Source organism: Muntiacus reevesi, chromosome 2 (assembly GCF_963930625.1).
Source record: "Muntiacus reevesi chromosome 2, mMunRee1.1, whole genome shotgun sequence".
In the NCBI taxonomy this organism is placed as follows: domain Eukaryota; kingdom Metazoa; phylum Chordata; class Mammalia; order Artiodactyla; family Cervidae; genus Muntiacus; species Muntiacus reevesi.
This window is the reverse complement of record NC_089250.1, coordinates 255,220,753-255,241,537: the sequence shown is the minus strand read 5'-3', so window position 1 is coordinate 255,241,537 and position 20,785 is coordinate 255,220,753. Positions and strand designations below refer to the sequence as shown.

Here is a 20,785-nt window from a genome sequence, read left to right as displayed (position 1 = left end):
TATGTTGGAGAGTGTTTTGCCTATGTTCTCCTCTAGGAGTTTTATAGTTTCTGGTCTTACATTTAGATCTTTAATCCATTTTGAGTTTATTTTTGTGTATGGTGTTAGAAAGTGTTCTAGTTTCATTCTTTTACAAGTGGTTGACCAGTTTTCCCAGCACCACTTGTTAAAGAGGCTGTCTTTTTTCCATTGTATATCCTTGCCTTCTTTGTCAAAGATAAGGTGTCCATAGGTTCGTGGATTTATCTCTGGGCTTTCTATTTTGTTCCATTGATCTATATTTCTGTCTTTGTGCCAGTACCATACTGTCTTGATGACTGTGGCTTTGTAGTAGAGTCTGAAGTCAGGCAGGTTGATTCCTCCAGTTCCATTCTTCTTTCTCAAGATTACTTTGGCTATTCGAGGTTTTTTGTATTTCCATACAAATTGTGAAATTATTTGTTCTAGTTCTGTGAAAAATACCGTTGGTAGCTTGATAGGGATTGCATTGAATCTATAGATCGCTTTGGGTAGAATAGCCATTTTCACAATATTGATTCTTCCAATCCATGAACATGGTATGTTTCTCCATCTGTTTGTGTCCTCTTTGATTTCTTTCATCAGTATTTTATAGTTTTCTATGTATAGGTCTTTTGTTTCTTTAGGTAGATATACTCCTAAGTATTTTACGCTCCAGGGTTTAACAGAGGCTGTGAGTGGATCCGTGAGCTTTAACCTCATGGTATCCGTAGCTGGTGGATAACAAGAGCTGAGTAGATGCAGGTCTGGTGGGTGGTCGCCCTCTTAGGACGCACTTGGGCTCCAGGTGACTGGTGTCCCCCTGTGCCACATGAGTGGCAGGTCATCTTATAGACCTTATATGGAAGCTGCCCTGTATGAACAACTTTGGGGATGTGTTTGAAAGATAATGAGATCAAGAGACATGAAAGCTACTAGGTCTTCAGAATGCTCTTGTTTTGTTTTTCTAATAATAACATGAATTTCAACTTTATTTAATCATTTTGACCATGAGTCTTGTGGCATCTTAATCCCCAGACCAGGGATTGAATCCAGGCCCCCAGCAGTGGAAACACTGCGTTCTAACCACTGGACCACTAGGGGATGCCCAGAATGTCATTTTTATTGTTTCTATTCTTACCATATTATTATATTTTCCCTTACATTCTTTTTCCTTTTATTAAGGTAGAAAAACTTTTAAGAGCTGTTGCTGATGGAGACCTGGAGATGGTGAGTTTTATTTAATAATTAATAGAGTTTATTCTTTGGAAAGCTTTAGGTTCATAGAAAAAGTGAGCAGGAAGTAGACAGAGTTCCCATATGCTATCTCCAAACACATACAACCTCCATAGAAATGGTGAGTTTTAGAAGTGAATTTCAGACGGCTTGCTCTCAGCTGAAGCAGCTGTGCCCATGTTTTTTGTTTCCAAGTGAGTTAGGAGCTGTGGGGAGGTCTTTGTTCACGTTCACACAGAAGGGGTGCATTTCATGAGTGATGGTGAAGGGATGGGACGTACCCTCCCACAAGTTACGAGGCAGGTGGGATAAAGCCTCAGAGGGAGCCTGCCCCTGCCTTTTAGATATTCATATTCCAGAAGGGTGGTAATGCTGGCAAGAGGGCCGGACCCCACTAGCCAGGAGCAAGGTGAACAGGCTGGGTAGGGGATGGGTAGAGGTGGCGAAGGGGAAGCCAGAACACAGAGGGCGTAGGTGTCGCCCTGCAAGGAGCTGTGGGCGGTGTGGCATCCTGGTCAGGAGGCTGAGTCCCAGGCTTGGGGCTGAAAGGACCCACAGCAAGCAAGCGTCCAGATGAGATGGCGCTAAGGTGTGCGTCCTAACCCTTTCTGTCAGGTGACGGGGAACAGCTGTGACATCACTGGGGACGCCCATGGGCAGTTCCCCTGACTTTTCTTCGGCTTCCTGAAAGGAATTTGTTCTGTCTTCCACTTTAGTTTTTAAAAATTAAAAAAAAAAAAATTTTTTTTTTAAATTTATTTGGCTACAATGGGTCTTAGATGTGGCATGTGGGATCTTTAGTTGTGGCCTGTGGGATCTAGTTCCCCGACCAGGAATTAAACCGAGGCCCCCTGCGATGGGAGGAAGGAGTCTGAGCCACTGGACCACTAGGGAAGTCCCCTGTCTTCCACTTTAAAAGGAGGAGTAAACTAGCCCTTACCAGATTTGGAGCCTTGAGTGGATTGGGTTTACAAGAGCGCTTTTAAGAGTCATGTTTCAAGAGTGCTTCTCAAGGATGATGGAATTTGGGGTGATGGACAGAAGTTCCTGGGATCTGATTAGCACAGTCTCCGGGGGTATATGGAGTCGGAACATAGTTGTCAGTGTCTTAGCCTCTGCCCAGAGCCCACTGTGAATCCCTCCGCCTGATTCGCGGCTCCTCTCATGGGAGGACCCGGGGTGTGGATCTGGCTGGTGCTGGCTGCTCCCCTCTCGAGACCAGCCCCGGGGAAGCCAGCATTCTTGAGGGAAGCCAAGGAGGAGTTTCTCAGGCTCCTACGAGTGTAGAGAAGAGACCGACCCTTCCTGTGTCGAGGCGAATCTGCTCTTCACCCTGTGGGTGGGCGAGCGGGTGGGGGCACTCACGGAGGAGCTGAGCAGAGGCCTGGTGGTCACCACCCAAACCCATCCACACACACGACAGAACCGCCATCCCACAGCCCGAGGCCACCGCCCCTCAGCCCCCTTCCCCCATCGTGTACCTTCTAACACCGCCAAGAGGAATCGCCCTGAGTCGGGTCTGTCCCAGCCAGCCCGGGAGGTGAGGCCTTCGGCCTGGGTGGAGTACTTGCTGTCAGCGATGTGGAGGGGCCCTGGAGGAGGGATGTTTGGGGGTGCATAGCATCTTCCTGGCGCCCTCTGTCACTCCTTGCAGGCATTTGCTGACTTCCCCAGGGCTCAGAACCAGGCCTGGAAATTTATTCTTGTTTTCTCACGTTTACTATCCTAGAAACTGGCCTTTACTGGAACACAGATTTGACCTGTTAGGGTCTTTTCAGTGCTTTCGCCTGTGGGCTAGGGCATTAACGTGGAAGGGATGCTTGTGGAGTCAGAGAGCCTGTATTTAGGTTCTCGCCGCCACTTTCTCATCATGTGGTCTTGAACAAGTTGTTGGCCCCTTGGAGTGAGTCTGCTCCCCCATAAGAGGAGACAGACTGCTTGTCGAAGGAGGACAATTAGATAACAAGAGGAGGTGCTCGCGAGATGCTCTAGGACCAGGACTTTAAAGCCATCACCCTGAAGCAGCACCACGCTGCCCCTATCTAAGACAGAAGAGAAGAATCTAACACAAGCTGCAGAAACGCTAGCTCAGTCTCTCTGTCACCACTGAAAGGATTTAGAGAGGCCTGAGCACAGGAGACCCTGGAATCCTCAGGCGAGAGCACCATCATGTATAAGTTACTTTGATGGTGGAGATGTCGACCTGATTTGGGAACATGTGTGTGTGTGTATGGTATGTGCATAGGACACTGTCTGTGCGTAGGTGTGTGTGTGTGGTATGTGTGTAGGACACTGGGTGTGTGTAGGACACTGTGTGTGTGTAGGACACTGTGTGTGTGTGTGTGTAGGACACTGTGTGTGTGTGTGTGTAGGACACTGTGTGTGTGTGTGTAGGACACTGGGTGTGTGTAGGACACTGTGTGTGTGTGTGTAGGACACTGTGTTTGTGTGTAGGACTGTGTGTGTGTGTGTGTGTGTGTGTGTGTGTGTAGGGCTGTGTGTGTGTGTGTGTGTGTAGGACACTGTGTGTGTGTGTGTAGGACACTGTGTTTGTGTGTAGGACTGTGTGTGTGTGTGTGTGTGTGTGTGTGTGTGTGTAGGACTGTATGTGTGTGTGTAGGACACTGTGTGTGTGTGTGTGTGTGTAGGACACTGTGTGTGTGTGTGTAGGACACTGTGTGTGTGTAGGACACTGTGTGTGTGTGTGTAGGACACTGTGTGTGTGTGTAGGACTGTGTGTGTGTGTGTGTGTGTGTGTAGGGCTGTGTGTGTGTGTGTGTGTGTGTAGGACACTGTGTGTGTGTGTGTGTGTAGGACACTGTGTGTGTGTGTGTAGGACACTGGGTGTGTGTAGGACACTGTGTGTGTGTGTGTAGGACACTGTGTGTGTGTGTAGGACTGTGTGTGTGTGTGTGTGTGTGTGTGTAGGGCTGTGTGTGTGTGTGTGTGTGTGTAGGACACTGTGTGTGTGTGTGTGTAGGACACTGTGTGTGTGTGTGTAGGACACTGGGTGTGTGTAGGACACTGTGTGTGTGTGTGTAGGACACTGTGTGTGTGTGTAGGACTGTGTGTGTGTGTGTGTGTGTGTGTAGGGCTGTGTGTGTGTGTGTGTGTGTAGGACTGTATGTGTGTGCATAGGACACTGTCTGTGCGTAGGTGTGTGTGTGTGGTATGTGTGTAGGACAGTGTGTGTGTGTGTGTGTGTGTATGTAGGACACCATGGTGTGTGTATAGTGGTGTGTGTGTGTAGGACACTGTGTGTGTGTGTAGGACTGTGTGTGTGTGTGTAGGACACTGTGTGTGTGTGTGTGTGTAGGACACTGTGTGTGTGTGTGTGTAGGACACTGTGTGTGTGTGTGTGTGTGTGTAGGACACTGTGTGTGTGTGTGGACACTGTGTATGTGTGTGTAGAACACTCTGTGTGTGTGTGTGTGTGTGTAGGACACTGTGTGTGTGTGTGTGTGTGTAGGACACTGTGTGTGTGTGTGTGTATGTAGGACACTGTCTGTGTGTGTGTGTAGAACACTGTGTGTGTATGTAGGACACTGTGTGTGTGTGTGTAGGACACTGTCTGTGTGTGTGTGTATGTAGGACACTGTCTGTGTGTGTGTGTGTATGTAGGACACTGTGTGTGTGTGTGTGTAGGACACTGTGTGTGTGTGTGTAGGACACTGTGTGTGTGTGTAGGACTGTGTGTGTGTGTGTAGGACTGTATGTGTGTGTGTAGGACACTGTGTGTGTGTGTGTGTAGGACACTGTCTGTGTGTGTGTGTATGTAGGACACTGTCTGTGTGTGTGTGTGTATGTAGGACACTGTGTGTGTGTGTGTGTGTGTAGGACACTGTGTGTGTGTGTGTGTGTGTAGGACACTGTGTGTGTGTGTGGACACTGTGTATGTGTGTGTAGAACACTCTGTGTGTGTGTGTGTGTGTGTAGGACACTGTGTGTGTGTGTGTGTATGTAGGACACTGTCTGTGTGTGTGTGTAGAACACTGTGTGTGTATGTAGGACACTGTGTGTGTGTGTGTAGGACACTGTCTGTGTGTGTGTGTATGTAGGACACTGTCTGTGTGTGTGTGTGTATGTAGGACACTGTGTGTGTGTGTGTGTGTAGGACACTGTGTGTGTGTAGGACACTGTGTGTGTGTGTGTGTATGTAGGACACTGTCTGTGTGTGTGTGTAGAACACTGTGTGTGTATGTAGGACACTGTGTGTGTGTGTGTAGGACACTGTCTGTGTGTGTGTGTATGTAGGACACTGTCTGTGTGTGTGTGTGTATGTAGGACACTGTGTGTGTGTGTGTGTGTAGGACACTGTGTGTGTGTAGGACACTGTGTGTGTGTGTGTGTGTGTAGGACACTGTGTGTGTGTGTGTGTGTGTAGGACACTGTGTGTGTGTGTGGACACTGTGTATGTGTGTGTAGAACACTCTGTGTGTGTGTGTGTGTGTGTAGGACACTGTGTGTGTGTGTGTGTATGTAGGACACTGTCTGTGTGTGTGTGTAGAACACTGTGTGTGTATGTAGGACACTGTGTGTGTGTGTGTAGGACACTGTCTGTGTGTGTGTGTATGTAGGACACTGTCTGTGTGTGTGTGTGTATGTAGGACACTGTGTGTGTGTGTGTGTAGGACACTGTGTGTGTGTAGGACACTGTGTGTGTGTGTGTGTAGGACACTGTGTGTGTGTGTGTGTGTAGGACACTGTGTGTGTGTGTGTAGGACACTGTGTGTGTATGTAGGACACTGTGTGTGTGTGTGTAGGACACTGTCTGTGTGTGTGTGTATGTAGGACACTGTCTGTGTGTGTGTGTGTATGTAGGACACTGTGTGTGTGTGTGTGTAGGACACTGTGTGTGTGTAGGACACTGTGTGTGTGTGTAGGACACTGTGTGTGTGTGTGTAGGACACTGTGTGTGTGTAGGACACTGTGTGTGTGTGTGTGTGTGGACACTGTGTATGTGTGTGTAGAACACTCTGTGTGTGTGTGTGTGTGTGTGTGTGTGTGTGTGTATGTGTAGGACACTGTGTGTGTGTGTATGTAGGACACTGTGTGTGTGTGTGTGTGTGTGTAGGACACCAAGGCTTGTTCAGGGGCTGAAGATGGGTTTTAAGTCCCCGTTTCTCCTCCCTGCCTGACACCAGGTGCGTTACCTGCTGGAGTGGACGGAGGAGGACCTGGAGGAAGCGGAGGACGCTGCCGGGGTGGCGGACCTCGAGTTCTGTCACCCCTTGTGCCAGTGCCCCAAATGCGCTCCAGCTCAGAAGGTTTGGCGTCTCTTCTGTTGGAAGGTGGGGGTGGGAGTAGACGGCACGTTCTTTTCCCCGTAGGAAAGTTGTCCCCTTCTCAGCCCTAACGGCTGAGTGCTGGTTGCAGGTGTCCCTTGAGACAGCTCAAGGTGGAGGAAAGTGGACAGTCGTGCAGGACCAGCTTGGGCCGCCTGCTTTCTGAACATGCAGGTCAGGGCACAGGGCCACGCACGAGGGGTTGGTGTTTCAGTGGTTCTCAGGGCCCCTGAGTCACGAGGCAGGAGCTGAGGAACAGACACACACCAAGGGGCTGTGTCCGTGTGGCCCTGGTCCCCTGGGGAGGTTGCAGGCGCCATCCACTGCCCTCTGCCTTTGCTCATGTTGGTGCACCCTCTGCGGGAGGGCCCCCTCCTAGCACAGAGAGATGCCTGTCCCCCCCCCACCCCCCGTTTCCCCCAGTGGTAACAGCTTGCAGAAGCATAATACATAACCTGACCAGGGTATCGCTCTGGATACAATCCATCTGTCTTAGATTTCCCCAGTTTTACTTGTGCTGTGTGCATGTATATGTATTTAGTTCTGTCTCATTTTATCACATGTGTAGGTTTGTTCATCCACCACCACAGTCATAGTACAAATGAGTTTTCACATCACAAGGAAGATCACTCATGTTGCCTCTAAGAACCACACCTCCTCACCCCACCCCACCATCCCTGGCCCCTAGTCACCACTAATCTGTTCCCCATTTCTAATATTTTTGTCATTTCAAAAATGTTATATAAATGCCATCAATACAGCATGGAACCTTTGGGGACTGGCTCTGTTCACTCAGCCTAATTCCAGGTTGTTGCGTGTTGTCAACATTTTATTCTTTATCACTGAGCAAGCTGTAACACACCACTGGGCTGGAAGAGGGTGGGGGTTAATTTAATCACAGCAAGAAGCAATTTACTCTTGTGTCTTTTTGAGAAATTACAAAGGAGAAAAAGATAGTAGGTTTTAAGTGAGCAGGAACATAAGTTTATCTGACAAATCCAGCAGACACTGTGATGTGTAATTCAGCTTCTTGTTACAATTAATGAACTGTGAGGTGGAAAAAACCAAGTAAACAAGAACAGCAGAGATGTGCTGACTGCCTCCAGCCATATAGTCACCGGCCGGGCCCGAGGTGCTACTTCACATCACATCCTTTGAAACAGCACCTGCCTTTTTTAACCCCTTTGATTTTTAAGCAGCCCACGTAGGAGAGGTCAGTTTTTTGGACTGTAAATATCCAGCAGCGTTGGGACAGAACAAGAGTCGCACATCCCAGTGTGCACACTACCCGGCAGTCGCAAAGGTTCGTGTGAACGGCACACTCAGCCATTTCCGTATTCTAAGGTTAGAGACAGGGAAATGGCAACCCACTCCAGTACTCTTGCCCAGAGAATTCCATGGACAAAGGAGCCTGGAAGGCTACAGTCCATGGGATCGCAAAGAGTCGGACACGACTGAGTGACTTCACATCACTTCATTATCTTGCTCTGTATCTGTTTTGTTAAGTCAAATTAATTTTCTTAACATGGGACCTTGAATTAGACAGCTAGCACATGAGCACACACTATATATACAACATCATTTACAGCTGCTCAAAAACAATGAACTACTTAGGTAGACATTTAACAGGACATGGATAGGTTCTGTATGCTGGAAATCACAAAATGTTGATGAAAAAATCAATCAAAGAATGCCTTAATACTTAAGAGAGATATACAGATTCATGAAGCCTCAGCATAAGAAAGAAGTTATTTCTTCTCAGATTGATCTACAGTTTTAATGCAATTCCTATCAAAATCCTAACAAAGCTTTTGTAGACATAGACAAGCTAATTTTAAAATTTATATGGAAAGGTGCAGGTCCCAGAATAAGTAACAACAATCCTGGCAAGGAAGAATAAATTAGGATCACTCTACCCAATATTAAGGCTGACTATGTAGATACAGTAATCAAAACAGTGTGGCCCTGGTGGAGGGACAGACACACAGATCAGACAGATCAGAGAGCTCAGAAATAGACCCACACATATATAGCTGCTGAGGTCCAACAGGAAGTTGGTGGGGAAAGGATAACCTTTTCAACAAATGGTGCTGGAGAAAATGGACATGTTCAGAAAAAAAAGAATCTCAACCTAAACTCACACCCTGTACAAAAATTAATGCAAAGTGGATCATAGACTTAACTGTAAAATGTAAAATTATAAAACTTTTAGAAAAAAAAACAGGAGGAAATCTTTGGAATCCAGCATTTAAGCAGAGAGTTCTTTTTTTTTTTTTTTTAATTTTTCAGTGGGTTTTGTCATACATTGATATGAATCAGCCATAGAGTTACACGTATTCCCCATCCCGGTCCCCCATCCCACCTCCCTCTCCACCCGATTCCTCTGGGTCTTCCCAGCCCACCAGGCCCAAGCACTTGACTCATGCATCCCACCTGGGCTGGTGGTCTGTTTCACCACAGATAATATACATGCTGTTCTTTTGAAACATCCCACCCTCACCTTCTCCCACAGAGTTCAAAAGTCTGTTCTGTACTTCTGTGTCTCTTCTTCTGCCCTGCATATAGGGCCATCGTTACCATCTTTCTAAATTCCGTATATATGTGTTAGTATACTGTAATGTTCTTTATCTTTCTGGCTTACTTCACTCTGTATAATGGGCTCCATTTTCATCCATCTCCTTAGAACTGATTCAAATGAATTCTTTTTAACGGCTGAGTAATATTCCATGGTGTATATGTACCACAGCTTCCTTATCCATTCGTCTGCTGATGGGCATCTAGGTTGCTTCCATGTCCTGGCTATTATAAACAGTGAAGCAGAGAGTTCTTATACTGGACACCCACAGCATGATCCATAAAGGACAAATGGATAAATTGGACTTCTTATTTATTTATTTTTTAATTAATTATTTTAACTGGAGGTTAATTACAATATTGTGGGTTTTGCCATTCACTGACACGAATCAGCCACGGGTGTACATGTGTTCCCCATCCTGACCCCCCTCCCACCTCCCTGCCCATCCCATCCCTCAGGGTCATCCCAGTGCACCAGCCCTGAGCACCCTGTCTCATGCATCGAACCTGGGCTGGTGATCTGTTTCACATATGATAATATACATGTTTCCATGCTATTCTCTCAAATCCTCCCACCCTTGCCTTCTCCCACAGAGTCCAGAAGACTATTCTTTACATCTGTGTATCTTTTGCTGTCTCACATAGGGTCATCATTACCATCTTTCTAAATTCCATATCTATGCGTTAATGTAGTGTATTGGTGTTTCTCTTTCTGACTTACTTCACTCTATATAATAGACTCCAGTTTCATTCACCGCATTAGAACTGATTCAAATGAATTCTTTTAAATAGCTGAGTAGTATTCCATGGTGTATATGTACCACAGCTTCCTTATCCGTTCATCTGCTGATGGGCATCTAGGTTGCTTCCATGTCCTGGCTATTATAAACAGTGCTGCGATGAACATTGGGGTGCACGTGTCCCTTTCAGATCTGGTTTCCTCGGTGTGTATGCCCAGAAGTGGTATTGCTGGGTCATATGGCAGTTCTATTTCCAGTTTTTTAAGAAATCTCCACACTGTTCTCCATAGTGGCTGTACTAGTTTGCATTCCCACCAACAGTGTAAGAGGGTTCCCTTTTCTCCACACCCTCTCCAGCATTTATTGCTTGTAGACTTTTGGATAGCAGCCATCCTGACTGGCGTGTATTGGTACCTCATTGTGGTTTTGATTTGCATTTCTCTGATAATGAGTGATGTGGAGCATCTTTTCATGTGTTTGTTAGCCATCTGTATGTCTTCTTTGGAGAAATGTCTGTTTAGATCTTTGGCCCATTTTTTGATTGGGTCATTTATCTTTCTGGAATTGAGCTTCAGGAGTTGCTTGTATATTTTTGAGATTAATCCTTTGTCTGTTTCTTCATTTGCTATTATTTTCTCCCAATCTGAGGGCTGTCTTTTCACCTTGCTTAGAGTTTCCTTTGTTGTGCAAAAGCTTTTAAGTTTCATTAGGTCCCATTTGTTTATTTTTGCTTTTATTTCCAATATTCTGGGAGGTGGGTCATAGAGGGTCCTGCTGTGATTTATGTCGGAGAGTGTTTTGTCTTTGGCCCATTTTTGATTGGGTTGTTTATTTTTCTGGAATTGAGCTTCAGGAGCTGCCTGTATATTTTTTAGATTAATTCTTTGTCAGTTGCTTCATTTGCTATTATTTTCTCCCATTCTGAAGGCTGTCTTTTCACCTTGCTTATAGTTTCCTTCATTGTGCAAAAGCTTTTAAGTTTAATTAGGTCCCATTTGTTTATTTTTGCTTTTATTTCCATTACTCTGGGATGTGGGTCACAGAGGATCCTGCTTTGATTTATGTCAGTGTTTTGCCTATGTTTTCCTCTAGGAGTTTTATATTTTCTGGTCTTAGGTTTAGATCTTTAATCCATTTTGAGTTTATTTTTGTGTATGGTGTTAGAAAGTGTTCTAGTTTCATTCTTTTACAAGTGGTTGACCAGTTTTCCCAGCACCACTTGTTAAAGAGATTATCTTTTCTCCATTGTATATTCTTGCCTCCTTTGTCAAAGATAAGGTGTCCATAGTTGTGTGGCTTTATCTCTGGGCTTTCTAGTCTGTTCCATTGATCTATATTTCTGTCTTTGTGCTAGTACCATACTGTGTTGATGACTGTGGCTTTGTAGTATAGTTGGACTTCTCATTTAGAAACTTGCCCTGTGGAAACCCATGCAAAGAAGCTACAGGCAAACTACTGACTTAAAAGAAAATGTCTGCAAACCATGTATCTGACAAAGGGCCAGAATCTAGACTATATAAAGAACTTCCAAAACTCAATAGTAAAAACAAAACCAGTAAGAAAGTGGGCATAGAAAATGAACATACATTTCACTGAAGAACATTGAAAGATGGCAAATAAGCGTGTGAAAGGATGTTAAAGGATGCATTTCCCTGAAGGGGAATGCAAATTATAACCACCATGAGATAGTGCTATGCACCTATCAGAATGGCTAAAATAAAAATTAGTGAAAAGTGACAGTACCAGATGTCAGTGAGGATGCGGGGAAATTGGTTTACTCATGCCTTGCTGCTGGGAATGTAAAAGCCACTTTGGGAAAACGTGTGTGTTGTTGTTCCTTATAAAACTAACCATAGAATTACCCTGTAATTACAGTATGATTCAGCAATTGCTTTCCTTATTGATCTTAGTGGAATGGAAGATCCACTCAGGGCACTGATCTTAGTGGTATGGAAACTTATGTTCTCACAAAAACCTGTAAACAAATGTACACAGCAACTTAAAAAAAATTTTTTTTTTATTGGAGCATAGTTGCTTTACACAAAGAAGACAATGGCACCCCACTCCAGTACTCTTGCCTGGAAAATCCCATGGACGGAGGAGCCTGGTAGGCTGCAGTCCATGGGGTCGCGAAGAGTCGGACATGACTGAGCGACTTCATTTTCACTTTTCACTTTTATGCATTGGAGAAGGAAACGGCAGCCCACTCCAGTGTTCTTGCCTGGAGAATCCCAGGGATGGGGTCGCACAGAGTTGGACGTGACTGAAGGGACTTAGCAGTTGCTTTACAATGCTGTGTTGGTTTCCGCTGTACACTGAATCAGCCCTGTGTACACTGTACCCCCTCTTTTGGCTTTCCTTCCCGCTTAGGTCACCGCTGAGTCGTGCTCCCTGTGCCATGCAGCCACTTCTCATTACTTACCTGTTTTATACGTAGTATCAGCACTGCATCTGTCAGCCCCAATCTCCCAATTCATCCCTCGCCACACCCCCTTGGTGTTCCCATACCTTTGTTCTCTACATCTGTGTCTTTATTTCTGCTCATAGGTTCATCAACAACTTTGCCATATCCCCAAACCAGAAACAACCCATGCGTCCTTCAGCAGATTAACTGGCTAAACGAAGTGCAATAGGGGCCTGCTCAGTGGTAAAGAATAAACTGTTGATTACTCGAAACAACCTGGGATCAGGGCATTTAGTTGTCTCCTGCTTTGGGCTTTGTGGATAAAGCAACTGTGAACATTTGTGTGTACAGGTCTTTGTGTAAACATATGTCTACTTGGGTAATTACCCATGAGTATAATTAATGTCTTACACAGGAGGTATATGTTAACTTCATAAGAAATGGCCAGTTTTCCAGAGTGATTGTAGCATTTTTCATCCCCACCAGCAGGGTGTGAGAGTTCTAGTTGACCTACATCCTGGTCAACACTTGGTATTTTCACTTTTTAACTTTAGCCCTTCTGATAAGTATGCAGTGGTGTTTCATCATGTTTCATCATGTTTTTCCCCTTCTACTTCTTCACTTGTTGTTTGTAATTTTTGAAGTATAACTTATGTACAGTGAAATTCACCCTTTAAGTTCAGCATAGTTTTTTAAAGAGATAATATTTTTCATTATCAAGAAGTGAACTAGATAACCCAAGCTTTAATCCTTGATCAGTCACAGAAAACACTGACATATTCATTCCACCATCAAATACTTGATTCAACATTACAATTTAATGTTTGTTTTTAGTTCTATTGGTTTCTTTTGTTTGCCCTTTTAATTTAGTGATTGATTTTCCTTATATCTGCATGACTGGTTTTAAAACCATTGTGAATAATAAGGAAGTTCCATGATAAACATGAGGGGGAACTTCAGCTTGAGAGATAAATAGCAAACAGCTTTCTGAGGTTGGACAAACGAATGCTTAACCACCAGCGCAGGCAAGATAATAGACTGTCTCTATCGCCCCAGATATTCCCTCCTGCCCCTTTGAAGTTGGCTGGATCGCATGTTCTGTCTCCCGACCGTCACTTATGTGCCTTGTGACCCTTTAGTTTTGTGATTCCTGGTTTGATTTGTATTTCCCTGATAACTAAAGATGCTATTTTATGTACTCATTTTTTACTATTTATTTGGCTGGGTCTTAGTTGCTGCATGTGACCTCTTAGTTGGGGCATATGGGATCTAGTTCCCCAACCAGGTATCGAACCTGGGTCCGCTGCATTGGGAGCAATGAGTCCCAGCCACTGAATCAGCAGGGAAGTCCCTTATGTGCTCATTGACCAACCATTCAACTGTCTTTTGTGAAGCCTTTTGCAAATCTTTTGCCTATTTTTTCTAAGTTGGATTATCTTACTGAGTTGTAAGCGAGTTTGCTCTGTTTTGAATTTCTGGTTGGTGCAAGTCCTTTGTCAGATAATACATATTGCAAACATTTTTTCCCAGTCTGTTACCTGCCTTTTCATTTTCTTACTTGCCTTATGCAAAGAGCAAGCATTAAATATTTTTATTGTCCAGTTTATCAAACTTTTCTTTTGCTTTTTGTGTCTTAGCTATTCTTTGCCCATCCCAGTGTAGCAGAGATTTTCCTTTGTGTTCACTTCAAGTTTAATAGCTGTAGCTTTTACATTTAGGTCTGCGATGCACTTTAGTATGTGTGTTGGGTGTGAGGTAAGGGTTGATGGGCAGCTTCTGCCTATACGGATATCCAGTTGTTCCAGCACCATCTGTCAAGACAGGATTTGCTTTCCCCATTGAACTGCTGTGGCATAATATGATATCATTGTAGGGGGCTTGCTTTCTTCAAAATGGAAGTTACACTTTGATGTAAAGTATTAATTCACTTCCAGGCAACCCGATTTAGAATCCCGCTATGATTCCAGATTTTACACAGGGGCTGCTGAGATGGGTGGCTTCAGTTCCTTTAGCTGGTTTTCTTAAAAACTAACGACATTTCTGTTTCCACCTCCTGCACTTACTAGAAGCTGGCAAAGCTTCCCGCCAGTGGGCTTGGTGTGCATGTGACCGACCAGGACGGCTCCTCCCCACTGCACGTTGCTGCCCTGCACGGCCGGGCGGACCTCATCGTCCTCCTCGTGAAGCACGGTGCCAGTGTGGGGGCCCGCGACGCCAGCCAGGCTGTCCCACTCCACCTGGCCTGCCAGCAGGGCCACTTCCAGGTACTGGTGCTGACGCTCGGGCAGTGTGGACAGGGTCAGAACTCACCTGATCGGGATACTGCAGAGGCGGAAGGTGGCTGTCCGAAGGGACGGGCCAATGTCCTTCCTCCCAGCTCTGAGATCCTGAGAGGCACAGGGCAGGGCCGCTCAGCAACAGAACACACAACCCTGGTGCTTTTGGGGTGGAGCCGACCCCCATCCCGTCTGTCCTGCTTCTCACCCCCGCCGAGAACTGCCCCTCTCTTATTCTCGGGCTTTGGTCATCAAGGGCTGAAGTGTGTCTGACCACTTCTGTGTTCCCCCAGCTCCTGTCTTGTGCCAGGCAGTTTAATATCTATTTTTTTTTTCATCTTCCCTTATTAGTTCTACTGTAAGCTTATTAAAGACAGGAATCATATTTCAGGTAATGCCTAGCATCAGCTTCCTAACATGTAAAACTAGAGTAGTTATTGCAGCTCTGCACAGAGGACATACAATGATGCAGTGACAGACACTGGTGCCTGGCACGTGCCTGGCCTGCAGGAGACCCTCAGCACAGGTTAACCCCTCGTGCTTCAGCTGGTCTGCTCTCTCCTGAGGGTCAGACATGTGTCTAAAGAGCTCTCTGGATAAACCTACAGAAAAGTCAAAAGAATATCAAGTTAGAGGATATCTCCCTGCAAATGTTCAATTTTTCTTCTCTGGGCTAGGTGGTGAAGTGTCTATTAGAGTCGAATGCAAAACCCAATAAAAAGGACATAAGTGGAAACACACCCCTCATTTATGCCTGTTCCAGAGGCCACCATGAAGTTGCGGCGCTGCTGTTGCAGGTAAGGCCCCCGCCACCCTGGCCCCCACCCCGGCCCAGGAGCTGCTGACATGGATCGGCACGCAGGGAGCCCCTGGCAGCGCCCTGGGGAGGCGGCAGGGCTCGTGATATAAGCGGGCCCTGGGAGAGGAGCTCTGGAATCAGGGGCCTCGGAGTCAACACTGCGTCAGAGATGCAGGGTTAAGGACCGAAACACTGCTTTTCTTGGAGGTTTGGGTCTTGCCTCATTTACCAGGTCAGCTGAATCATTACCTGAAATGTGAGCTGAGTGTCTTTTGTCACTGCTACTTTTTTCCCCTCTCTTGATGAAGGTTGTATGTGTTGACTGTAGAAGGAAGAATTTTTAAAAGTAGGGAAAAACCCAACTTTTCCATAACCCTGTTACTCAAGGGTAACTATTTTGGGTGACTTTTTAAAATGTGCACAGTTTAACATGAACAAGATGACTGGGGCCATGGACACTCCTGAAGCCTCAATCGCCTCACTTTGGGAGACGTTGACTAGCTCCCCATGGTGGAAAACTATCTTAATTACAATAATTCTGATTGTTTTGTTTTTGCTGTTTGCTCCCTGCGTCTGTAACTGTGTAACTGGATTTGTTTCTAGTCACATGAAGGCTTTTAAGTTACAAATGGTTGCTCAAACTCCTGCTATCACTGCAGCTTCTTCCAACTACTATTTGGGGCCCCTGGATCAGACATCCTCACTATGAGGATTAGGAGAATATGTTGCCTCACCAGTTTAGGGACAACGCCCCTTGTCAGCTCGGAAGCAGTTATGGAATGAGAACAACGCCCCTTTTCCCTAGACAACATAATTCTCCTAAAAGAAAAGGGGGGAATGAGAGTGTAACAGGCAGGAAGGCCAGGGGTCTCCAAATGGAGGAAAGAGGCTGCAAGTGCCAGACATTTTTATCTCTCTTAAGCAGCAGGAGGAAACAAACCAGCGATATTTTTTCTTCTCTATACAAATTTAAAAGGTTTCTCTTAAAGTGCTATACAAATTTAAAAGGTTTCTCTTAAAGTGCTGTGTTGCCATGACACCTGGTTTCACCTGAAGCTAACTACTCTCAAACCTTGAGTTAACCAATTCATTTCTTTTTCTTATGGAAATGTTGTCTTCAGCTATGACTCTATCTTCAAGTTGGTTCTGCCAAATGGCCCAACCTACTTACTCAGATTGTGAGTGACTATATAACAATCATGTATCCTGCCTGAGGACAGTCTTTGGATTAAACCCTCTGGCTAATTCTGTAATCTTAAAACATAAATTATGGGAGTAGGTCTGATCTTTACAAGGATGTATCCTGCCTAAGGACAATCTTTGGATTAAACCTTCTGGCCAACTCTGTTATCTTAAAATGTAAATTATGGGAGTAGGTCTGGTGTGGTCTTTACAACCTCCAGACATTCTTTGGATTCATTGGAGAGTATATAACTCCATTGCTAATAATAGCAAAGGGGTATTCTTTTGCCCCCTTCTGATGCCTATGTCAGAAGCTTTCTCTATCTCCCTTATACTTTAATAAAACTTCATTACACACACACACAAAAAAATAAAATAAAATGTGCACAGTTTAGATCAGTGTTGTTTTCTATCTTGGTTTTTTTTTATTGCACTGTGTGACATGTGAACTTCCTGGACCAGGGATCAAACCCAAGCCCCCTGCAGCGGAAGAACAGTCGATTTTAATCCCTGGACTACCAGGAAGGTCCTCTTGTTTGTTTTAACTTAACGTAGAAAACTGTTTATTAAAAATCTGAATTTTTTTAATGGTTGCATAATTATGGATGTACTGTAGTTTTCTTTTTTTAAACTTTTTCTGCTTAATACATTTAGGTGACTTCTATTTTTTTCCCCTGCTGTTTAATGCTAAATGCTGCCATGAATATCTTTGTACACAAATTGTTTTTCCTCAGTATTACTTTTACCCCTAACATTTTAAGACAAATTTCAGGCATACAGAAAAGTTGAAGGAAGGTTATAGTGTACACCCATACAGCTACCACATCAATTCAGCGTGGGTCATTTTTAGCACTGCTCTTGACTGTACTGTTTTTCTTTCTAGCATGGGGCCTCCATCAACGCTTCCAACAACAAGGGCAACACAGCACTGCATGAGGCTGTGATAGAAAGGCACGTCTTCGTGGTGGAGCTGCTACTGCTTCATGGAGCATCAGTTCAAGTCCTGAATAAGAGGCAGTGCACAGCGATCGACTGCGCTGAACAGGTAGGAGGGAGCGCTTCCTTGCTGAGGGCATCCCGAGCTCCCTTACAGCTCACGTGGATCCCCCACGTTGAAGCCAGATCTGAGAGAACAGTAGCCAGACCTCTGACTCACCGAGCTGAATTAGCATGCCAGAGTCGGCCAGTGTGGCTACACCCCTGGTCCCTGGTCGGAGGTGGCCTGCTGGGGAGCCAGCAGTAGTTTTCTCTTTTTTTGCCATGCTGCATGCCCCATGTGGGATCTCAGTTCCTCAACCAGGGATCACCCCCATTCCTCCTGCGTTGGAAGCACAAAGTCTTAACCACTGGACAGCCAGGGAAGTCCCCAGGGGTGGTTTTCAACGGCCCGAGTAGAGGTGCCTCCCACCCACTGCAGGCCTGGGTGCCCTGGCCTGGCCCACTGTCCAGCAGTCAGGTGCCTGGGGGAAGCAGCAGGATGAGACAATGTCCTGGTCTCACGCTTCTGGCCCTGGGAACCCATCATGGTCGTAGCAGCACAAGGGAGAAAGTGTGTGCAGTCCGTGAGCACACCTTGAGTTCAGTGAGGAGCGGTTTACCACCCTCCCAGGGGTGATGTGTATGTGGGAAATGGTGAGGGAACAGTATGCTCCTCCTGGGGAAGAGGCACCTCTTCACTGGTCCTCTGTTCCCGTTGAATCTTTATACAGTTTCCTACTCAGGTAGACAACCGGCAGGCTGTTGAACTGTACCACTGACACTTTTAAGTCACCATAACCCAACCTACTCATGTTGTTGTTGTTGATTTGCTAAGTCGTATCCAACTCTTTGCAACCCCATGGACTACAGCATGCCGGGCCTGCTGCAGTCCCAGCATCAACTCACCATCTCCCAGAGTTTGCCCAAGTCCACATCCACTGAGTCGGTGATGCCATCCAACCATCTCATCCTCTGCTGCCCTCTTCTCCTTTTGCCTTCAGTCCTTCCCAGCATCAGGGTCCTTTCCATGAGTTGTCTGTGTCAGGTGGCCAAAGTATAGGCTGAGTATATTTATTTGGTATATTCAGTGTAGTTTGTAGTATATTCATTTCTAATTTTCAGTTGTATTTCTTAACAGAATTGACATATTTTAAACATTCAATTTAGCACTTCCTCAAATGATGATAATGATGAGTATCTTTTATTGAGTACTTCTATGTGTTGGGCGCTCGATAACCTCACAGTAACTCTACAGTAATAGATCCTATTCTCATCAACCCAGTTGCACAGAGCACTGAAACATGGGCCCAAAGCACTGGTACAGGGCAGAGCCGGCCTCCAAATTTTGTCTGTAGTCTGGGCTTTTCTACCCAACCATTCCAGCATTGACACTTAGATTAAAAACAGGCAATAAACTCCTAAGAAAGAATTAAAAAAACCCTGTCATTGTTACCTTTTCCTTTTCAACTTATAGAATTCAAAAATAATGGAATTGCTTCAAGTTGTACCAAGCTGTGTGGCCACATTAGACGACATTGGTGAAACAGACCACAGCGAGTACGTCACTGTTAAGATCAGGAAAAAATGTAAGAACTCACGTTCTTTCTGGAATTCTCAGCTTGGGTTTATTTGGAAATTCATGAGTGGTTGCCAATTTTCACCTAACTATAAATGTAAAATGTAATTATAATCATGACTGGGGGTGGGATTATAGGAACCAAAGAAATGTATGTGATAGCCTGTTTCATCGACTTTTTTGGATACTAGCTTTCCGGTCGATGGCAGTGCTTCCTAAGGAGGAGAGGAGGACACTTGTAGGCCTTACCCTGAAGGTCAGGCCCCCACTCGCCAGCTTTGCAGGAGGCCCTGCCTCTGGTAGTTCCGGTCATGTCTCGAGTTCTAAATCCAAGCCTTTTTCTAAGCACTTCCTGGACATCTGGGATAAATGCTACCTTTAAATATTTTTTTTTTTTAAATGAAGTAGTGCTATTTGCAGCAACATGGATAGACCTAGAGATTGTCATTCTGAGTCAGAAAGAGAAGGAGAAGTATTGTATGACATCCCTTTATGTGGAATCTAAAAAGAAACGATACAAATGAATTTCCAAAACAGAAAGGGACTCAGAGAAGGAACTTACGGTTGCTGGCAGAGGGGAAGGATGGGAGGAAGGGATAGTTAGGCAGTTTCAGATGGACAGGTTCACACTGGTATATTTAAAATGAATAACCAACAAGGACCTACTGTATAGCACAGGGAACTCTGCTTAGCGCTTTGTAACAGCCTGGATGGGAGGCCAGTTTGGGGGAGAATGGATACATCTATATATATAGCTGAGTCCCTTCGCTCACCTGAAACTACCTGTTTTCAGGTGTTGTTCACCTGAAACTACCACAACATTTAATCGGCTACACCCAAATATAAAATAAAAGTTTAAATGTTAAAAAAAAAAGATTTCTTTTTAAATTTGCAGGTGTATAGAGGTTGATGGTAATTAGAACAGCAGCTGCCAAACAGGGGTGGGGCTGAAGTATTTTCTAATAAAAAAGTTGTTATAGATGGGGGTCCTTGTTCAACTTTTTAAAAATTATTGTTGTAGTTTAAAGTGTAATAATGTGAATAAATGTATTCACATATCTGGGTAATCCTGAGGCTGTCTCATCCTAATTGGTTGTGCCTGGGGAGTATCAGGGTATTAAGGGTTTATTTTTGTTTCATGGGGGTTCACACAGTAATACACAGGTATCTACTAACACGTCTCTGTAAGCAAATGAAATCCTTAATTTCCTAAATGTTGTTAAACTTTAACCAAAAGAAATGTTGGAAGTTTGCATCTGTGCTATAATTTCTAAACAACTGTTAAACTACCTTGGACGTTTTCAGATGTTTATCCTTTTATCTACAGGGAATTCAAAAATGTATAATCTACCAGATGAACCTTTTACAAGACAGTTTTACTTTGTCCACTCAGTTGGTCCATTTAAGTGAGTATAAAATTCAAGTTGATTTCTGTGCTTCTGACCTTAATTTTAGTTAAAACTCCAGCAGCTCATTTGCAGCTTTAATGCATATAAATAAATCTGCACTCATCAAATGCTGCCACCTAGTGGCCAACCAGAATATTTGGCACCACTATCCCAAACATTTATCTTAGTTTGTTTTGGGTTTCAGGGCGAGGACTTCAAAGGAGATTATGGCACGAGATAGAAGTGTCCCTAATCTTACTGAAGATTCTTTGCATGAGGTGAGTTATTAAACACTGCTTATACCATTATTTTTTAAATCCTAGATTTTTCAAAACTAATCCTTGGAAAAC

The 20,785-nt window shown here is 44.7% G+C and overlaps 1 protein-coding gene across 4 annotated transcripts in view; it reads left to right on the top strand.

Moving 5' to 3' along the window:
- ANKRD27 (ankyrin repeat domain 27) overlaps positions 1 to 20,785 on the top strand; it is a 64,653-nt gene that overhangs the window by 41,357 nt on the left and 2,511 nt on the right. For all 4 annotated transcript variants that reach the window (XM_065925731.1, XM_065925729.1, XM_065925730.1 and 1 more), the window contains 8 exons: positions 1,183 to 1,227; positions 6,378 to 6,500; positions 14,303 to 14,500; positions 15,190 to 15,309; positions 17,377 to 17,538; positions 18,946 to 19,057; positions 20,375 to 20,453; positions 20,641 to 20,713. In XM_065925731.1, coding sequence (XP_065781803.1) covers positions 1,183 to 1,227; positions 6,378 to 6,500; positions 14,303 to 14,500; positions 15,190 to 15,309; positions 17,377 to 17,538; positions 18,946 to 19,057; positions 20,375 to 20,453; positions 20,641 to 20,713 — 912 coding nt within the window. The remainder of the gene's footprint in view (positions 1 to 1,182; positions 1,228 to 6,377; positions 6,501 to 14,302; positions 14,501 to 15,189; positions 15,310 to 17,376; positions 17,539 to 18,945; positions 19,058 to 20,374; positions 20,454 to 20,640; positions 20,714 to 20,785) is intronic.